This window comes from Alligator sinensis, unplaced genomic scaffold (genome assembly GCF_000455745.1).
Source record: "Alligator sinensis unplaced genomic scaffold, ASM45574v1 scaffold839_1, whole genome shotgun sequence".
Taxonomy (NCBI): Eukaryota; Metazoa; Chordata; order Crocodylia; family Alligatoridae; genus Alligator; species Alligator sinensis.
The window spans coordinates 2,755,587-2,763,113 of NW_005841885.1; the positions used below are offsets into that span (position 1 = coordinate 2,755,587).

Genomic DNA, 7,527 nt, shown 5'->3' on the forward strand with positions numbered 1-7,527 from the left:
GCAGGTAGAATTGTAGGGTTGGAAGGGACGTCACATGTCATCTGGTCTCACCTCGTACTGTGGCACGGGATGCTTTAAATTGTCCCAGGCAGATGCCTGTCCAACCTCTTTTTGAAAACCTTCAATAAAGACGATTCCCCAACTTCCCTTGGTTCCTTGTCCTGCAATTCTGACAGGGGATTTTCCTGAGATTTGTTCTAAATGTTCTTAGCTACAATTGAAACCCATTGCTATGTGCCTTGCAGATGTGGTGGGGAACAGTTGTTTTCCCTCTTCTTTAGATAGCCTTGCAAATGCTGGGCCCCCGTGCTAGGTCTGCACAGATTTGGGTCCATGCAGGATTCAATCAGTTATGAACTTTTTGTGTGTTGGAACCGTGGTGGATGACTCAGATGGTATAACCAACTAGTGGAGTCCCCTTGTTAGGTTTCTAGTGCAATGGAAAATCCTGTACAGTACAGGGAGCAGGACTACATGGGCACTTTTACATGTGACTGGGGTTTAGTCCCCTAAATTGAAACTGTGGGGTTTTAATTGCAGTGGGACTTGGCTGGGGGGAGGATTGGGCTCCTTGCCACTTCTGCCTTCAACCTGCCTTGCCTGCAGCCAGGGAGTGAGCTGTCAGATTAAAGGCTGAAACATTACAAGTAACTAGTTACAAACTAAGCTACAGGGGGATGCGGCTTAGTCTGCAACATAACAAACTCAATTAAATCGCAAAAAAAATCCGTATGTGTAAAGCATGGCACAATTAAACCGCAAAAGCGGGCAGTTTTCGTCATGTGTACAAGCACCCGATAATCGTAGGCACCTTTTTTAGAAACCTTTAGTAGGATTTTCCTGCGGTTAGATTCCTAGCTGATGAGCCGGGCTCAGCAGCTTCTAAATCCCACTTCCCCTCAAATTATGACTCTCAAGTCACCCTTCCTCTCCAGGATCTGTAATGGAAGGTGGCAATGCCACTGCAACCCCTTCAGAATTGTTTGTGCTTGGAGTGCCCAGAGTGTTTTGGCTGGGTCTGCCCTGGGGGCATCTCAGCAATTACGTGTGGATGTTTGTAAAACTTTTTGCATTCTCTTTCTCTTTTTGCATCCTCTGCTGTAGTAGGTATTACCTTGTAAATCAGATCCCTTGAATCGCCAGCACTGAGTCAGTGATCCTTAAGCACTAGCTTTGCTGAACTGGACATTGTGTGTGGATGCCCAACTCTTGACTCCCAAAACAAGTGCTTTACTCCCAGTTTAGCTGCAGCCGGAGATCTCGCAACAGCCAGAGGAAATGCTACAGGAACACATTGAAGGCATACAGGCAGTCCTTGACTTACAACATTTCGAGTTACAACGTTTTGCATTTACAACATTTATAAACTGACACCGTTTCAACTTTATGACATCAGTTTCAACTTTACAACACTTGATCCGCTGCAATGCCTTGCCAGTGAACAAGTTCACTGCATCACCCATCTCCCTGGAGAACACCTGTCCAAACTTCCTTGGACACTTTCTTTAAGAAAGCAGACGAGACTCCAGAAGAACCTGCAGCTGAGACTCCTGAGAAGACTCCAATCAAGAGTCCTTCAAAAAGTCCAACCAAGAGCCTTACAAAGTCCAGCAAAGTCACCTCAAAGAAGTTCTTCCAAATCAATATGATTGCTATTTACAATATAAATACATTAATGTAGCTATATTACTTATCTATAATTGATCAAGTACAAAATTCTGGGGTATTTTTGGTGAAAATAGGGTATCGGGCCTTGGTTCAGGAACCAATCGTTCATGCGTAACATTTTTTCTTACGAGAAAATTGGTTCCAAGTTACAACGTTTCAACTTAAGATGCGGTTTTCAGGAATCAATTGTGTCGTAAGTCTGAGGACTGCCTGTATCTCAAGAAAATGGACACCAAGGTCAAGAGCTGGGAGGAACTGGCTGCCAACTGACTCCAGCGGTGCCACAACCTCAACCAAGTGGCAGCCCACTTCAAGGTAAAGTGTTCTGCCCTTGAAACAGAAGAGAGAGCAGAGGAAGGAAAAGGAAAAGGAAAGAAATCCCTGCCTACGGCCTGTTCTTCCCTGTGGAAAGACCTGTAACTTCTGCAGATGGATCTGTGGCTCAAGGAAGCACTCTTAAGTCCCTTCAAAACCCATCAATGAGCCATGATAGAGGTCATCCTTGAATTGGGGGACTGCTGCCGCTCATGAAATTGGATCCCTTGGTACCTCTTCTAAAAACCCGTGGTGAGGAAGGTCTGGAGATGTGGCTTCCATGGTGGCCCAGGATAGAAGTGGCTGAAAGGAGCTTGCTGACATCCTACGGCTTACAGAAACCTGCCTTGAAAAACAGCCTGAGCATCTGTGGCAGCTTCATTTTGGTTCTTGAGGGTCTTCTAAAGAAAAAGAAGAAATCATCCAGTGTTTGTAACTAGTGCAGTTATTTAGACCACACTGTGTGGTCAGGACTGCCTTTCTATTGTGACAGGAAGGTGAAGACAGAGACAGAAGAGAAGTAGACAGAAGAGAAGTACATGGGCCTCAGGAAGTAACTCAGGATAACTGCTATCGCAGGTGTTTAAGTACTGTTCATATATATATTTGGCCCTGTCTATAAGGGGGATATGATAGTGTTGCAGTATTTTAACTCCACTGTGTCGATGATCAATGTGACGTGCAACTAGCCTAGGCATAAACCACCCTAGGGGAAGCCCCATTTTGCACATTGATGGTTTTTCTGAGCTGCATCTAACACCCCAAGCATTTTTTTTCTTAATTTGCACTGGCAACATTGCTGAAATCTCATTTCTGTTTAGCCCATTCAGAGGGTTTCAGTACCAAGAGGGGGTTTTCATTTCACTTGGCTGTTTCAAACAGGCTGGGGAATGGGTTGCTTGCTGGTGGAAAATACTCCTGATCTAGTCCCTCAAACATCCATAAGCTGTTGGACTCCGTTCATCCCAGCCCAAGTCACTCGGTTGGTCTAATTCCTGATTTTATTTCAGCCAAACCAAAAGATTTTAAATCAGTAACATATGAGCTTCTGGCTGAAGCATTACTGAAGTTTCTGTCTGGTGACGATTCAGGTCTGTCTGACTTGGGCTTTGTACCAGGATTAGTATGTCATTTAGGGGTGTGGTGTTTTTACTTAGATCGTTCTACCAGGACAGCCCCAACTGTGGTGGCAGATTCTCCAGTGTAACTATAACTTATACCAACACACCTCCCCTTCCTTATAACTGCTAGTATAAAGAACCTTTATAATGGCATAACTGCACCCACTCTGGGGGCTTCTCCTCATGTAACTCTATCCCTGCAGTTAAAACAGTATAACTTTGGCATGTGGGCAGGGGCCTTCCTCGCTACCAGGCTCTGGAGTGACGGCTGCAGTTCAGTAGATGGTTTGTAGCAATTAACAAACGCCCACGGCATTGCTTCATTTTTAATTGAAAACATTTGGAGGGGAATTAAGAGAGGAAAATGCTTTGCATTTATATGGAGGTTTTATTCTTCTGTTGCTGAGAAAGGATCAGCATCCTTAGCCTTTTTTTTTTACAGGTGGGCAGACTGGCTTTATGGGAGGAGTAGTGCCCAGTCTCGGTGGCAATAATAAAGCCTATAGAGCAGGGGCGGGCAATTATTCCAGGCTGAGGGCCACTTACTGAGTCTTAACAAGCCATCGAGGGCTGCATGACAGGGGCTGCCAGGGGCAGGTAAATACTAATTTTCTAAAATTTTTAGGGGCCCCCCGGGCCGGATAGAATGGCTTGGAGGGTCACATCTGGCCCGCGGGCCGCATTTTGCCCACCCCTGCTATAGAGCTTTCAATTCCAACTCCCCTTTTTATCTACTCAATATTAGCAGAACCTATGTGTTAATACTTTGCAGGTTGGGGGGGAAAAGGAAGCAGGTTTTTTCTGTCTCCTGGACTTACAAACACTGAATAAGGTCCCTGATGCAACTTAGCATAGCCATGAATGAGAAGCATGTCTTCATTTTCCAGATCAGTGTGGAGCATGAACCACAGCCCGATCTTCACAGGTGCTGAGCATTGTTAACTATTCCTGAAAGTCTTCAGGCAAGCCCTAAAGGTGTCTCTTAAAAAGCTGAAGAGAAGGCTAGATTCCCTCTGGTTTCATACTGTAGTTACTTCAAGTCTGACTTGCTGTAGGCGGGAAGAGGGATAGGGCATGGGGCTGTGAGGGGTGTAGCTGGGGATACGTGTGCTGGAAGGGTGGGGAGAGGAGCATACAAACAGGACGTTCCAGCAGACGAGGACGCTGGCTCCTTATTCTTTTTAGACGGGGGTTTGTGTCCAAAAAATGTGCCAGCGCTGTTCTAGGGCCAGGGCTGGCAGGGCCTCAGTCTGGAGCTCATGCTAGTCCTCAGCTCGCGCTTGGTTGCTGTTTCTCAAAAGACCGTTGTGCAAGGGCAGAGCTCAGCATGATTCTGATCCTCCATCGCTCGCTCATGCTCTCCTGCTGGGATGAGCAGGAGAGTGAGAATTAGACGAGAGCCCTGTGCCCTCCCTGCCCCGATCTGCAGCAAGGAGGCTGCGGTGGCATCTGCCACCTAATTAACCTGTATGGGTCGGTTTCAATGAGGGCTGATGGGAAGTGGTGCAGCTTACCCATCAAGGGACTGGTTTCAGCTCTGTTTGAATGACTGTGGGGAATGGGATTGGTGCCTCTCTCACGCTTGTGGTAATCCAGGGTACCCGAGTGCAATATGCTGAAGGGGCTCTTGGCTTCTCCTGGCTTCCTGTACTGAAGTCTTGCTCTTCTCCTCATCAGCCTTTTGCTGCCTCTGCCCCAAGAGCAATGCCCAAGCAGCTTGGATCTCCTTCAGGTCTCTTGTGGTATATGCCCAGGCTCCCCCTGGTCTGTGTGGTGGTGAATGCTCTGGGAAAGAGAAGGCAATCAGGACTTGTAGTAGAAATCATATCCTTTATTAGAGCAACAAGATTTTTGCAAAAAAAATTCTTTAAGTTTTTTAAGATCTTTGCAAAAATCCTGTTGGTCTAATAAAAGATACGATCTCTACTACGAATCCTGATTGCCTTTTCCTCTAGAACAATATGGCTACAACCTGCGTACCTGTGAAAGAGAAGCGCACTCCTCCAGGTGCAGGCAGCTGCATGGTCCCTGGCTAGTGGCACCCTGAACCTTGCAGATACTAGCTGCGAGGCTGCTCGCTTCACGGAAACTCCAGCCTAGCTTTCCCAGGGGGCCTCCTTTTAATAAATGTAATAAATGAGCAGGAGTCGTTAAAATATCCTTTAATTTCTGAGTCGTGCAGGGCATCAAAGATGCAAGGAGAGGGGACTTCCCTTTGCAAAGAACATTTCTCCTCCCCTTTCACTCTATCCTGACCCCCCACTCTCTCCACTGCACTCTCAGGACCATGTCCTCTCTCCTCCCCAATCTTCCTGCTACTTGTGACAGGCATTTCTGGGCTGCACTGCCTGGCAGGGAAAAGGGGAACAAGGTTGGGGACAGCGCGGGTGCGACAGGTCAGAGCTGAGGTGAAGTAAGGAGGGGAACAGGACTAGAATAAAGAAGAAGGTGGGTTAGGATGGCAGGGCCAGGGCTGGTGCCTTGCTAAAGGGGTGTATGGGAAGCCTGTGCTGTGGCTGCCTGGGCAGTACTTCTGTTTGCTCAGAGAGAAATTTGAAAGCCAAGCTCACGTCAAAACATCTGACAAAGCCACACCAATAGGCTCCTTCCTTCCTGCAGGCTGATGTAGTCACTCCTGCCGTGTCCTGCCTTAAGGACTCGCGCTTCTCCCCCCTCCGCTCCCCACCATGCCGGAGACGGACGGACTAATTGGGTCATTGTTTTTCCTCGTGTCCGTGCTTCTGGCAGGGCCTCCTGGGACAGCCGTGCCAGCTGCCAGGCTCCCCAGAGGATGACTGAAGCTAGGTGTTGTGTCTGGGGCGTGTGCCTGGCAGAGGGGCTGTGCCAAGGCCGGTGCCCCGAACAGTCCCCCGCCTGTTCCGTACTTTGTCAGACCACAAACACGCAGGTCCGTCTCGTTCATTAGCTCAGAAAAGAAAACAGCCGGTGGTGGAGGGAGAGAAATGCATCTGGAGGAAAGGCAGAGGAGAGATGAAGAAGAAAGGTGTTATTCAAGGGTGATCTAGGTCAGGATCCGGTTGGCTGAGGAGCTGCTCTATTTCCTCTGTTTTCTGCACCAGAAGCTGGAGACCTGCTGGCTCCTCAGGCCCCAACCAAACCGGGCTTTACAAAGAGAAATAGCATGCTGCAAATGACTTCTCCCTTCCCACAGGCTCTGCAGCAAACCTCCAGATCCAAACCCCGAACGGACCCTTGCAGGGGTTTGCTTCTAAATGTTGGGACCAGCACCCCTGTTTATTAGAAAGCCGTTTTGGAGAGATACAGGGTACGTAGGGGGAAACCTCCGGCATCGGAAATCTTGTGAACCATCTCTAAAGTGTTTAAACCCCACAACTGAGGGGCGTCTTCAACCACTTGTATTTTGTGTGTGGGCAAAAGGTTTTCACTATGGTTAGGCAGTCTCACCCTTGGCTCCACACCTCTGCTTTACTTGAGAGGCAGGTTCTCAAAGAATATCACAGTCGAAGGAGGTGAACTGTCACCGAGACTAGCACCCTCGGGTATCCCAGTCGCAAGGCAGAGAGAGGAATGAATTACTGAATTCAGACAGGTGGTTTGGGAAGCGCTTGCCTGCAGCAGTCATTCTTAAACTTTTTAGACTCAAGGGACCCCCTCAGAAAATGCCAGCTCTTAGCTTTCATTCATTTTTTGACAATGGAAAAACATCAGAGCAATTCTGCTGTTGCAAAGAACTCAGAAAGAGCGCAGCAGGTCAAATTGATTTTGAACCTCTGGATTCATATTTGAAATCTCTTGAGTTTATCTTGTGAAGCATGTGTAAGTGGTTGCATACCTGACACTGCTAATGTTGTGTGGCACCCTTACGAGGATCTCGCAGCATCCCGATTGATAACCACTGGCCTAGAAGGATGTGCATCGCCCATCACAGACATAAGGCCTGCAACAGAATGCAGGTTCAGATCCAGATTCATATTCTGTGTGATCCAGTTGCCTTTCCTCTTAACTTTGTGTGCACTGATCTGAGCCTTAGCTGTGCCTTTCTGTATGCAGGTGACTCATGCAACCACAGATTGGATGAAACCCAAGTTCTGATGAGCTTCCTGTATCTTTGGGTTTCATAGCGTCGGTTGCATTCGGCTCTTTGCAGTGCTGTGTCTCGTCTGTAGCATTTCAGCTCAGTGAGCTCCTGCTCCGTTGGGAAGGCATTATTATAATATGCAGTGTCCTAGAGTAGTATTTCAGACCTTTGGAAGGCTCCACGCAGGTTTACCTGGTAACTATGGTTCAGTCAGTGCCCAGGAGTAAATGGAAACAATTCGTATTGAGGCCAGTGAGAGGCGCTTCTGTTTCTACCTGGTCTACTTTGGCTCCACATCTCTGCTTTGCTGCAGGGATTCATTGCAGGGTTGCAGGTCAGGGACTCTTAGTTAATGGGGGGTTG

The 7,527-nt window shown here is 47.8% G+C and overlaps 1 protein-coding gene across 1 annotated transcript in view; it reads left to right on the forward strand.

The window, feature by feature from the left end:
* Positions 1-3,973: 3,973 nt before the first annotated feature.
* CHST13 (carbohydrate sulfotransferase 13) overlaps positions 3,974-7,527 on the forward strand; it is a 26,664-nt gene continuing 23,110 nt past the window's right edge. Inside the window, exon 1 of the mRNA XM_006017780.3 lies at positions 3,974-4,029. Coding sequence (XP_006017842.1) covers positions 3,975-4,029 — 55 coding nt within the window. The 5' untranslated portion in view covers position 3,974. The remainder of the gene's footprint in view (positions 4,030-7,527) is intronic.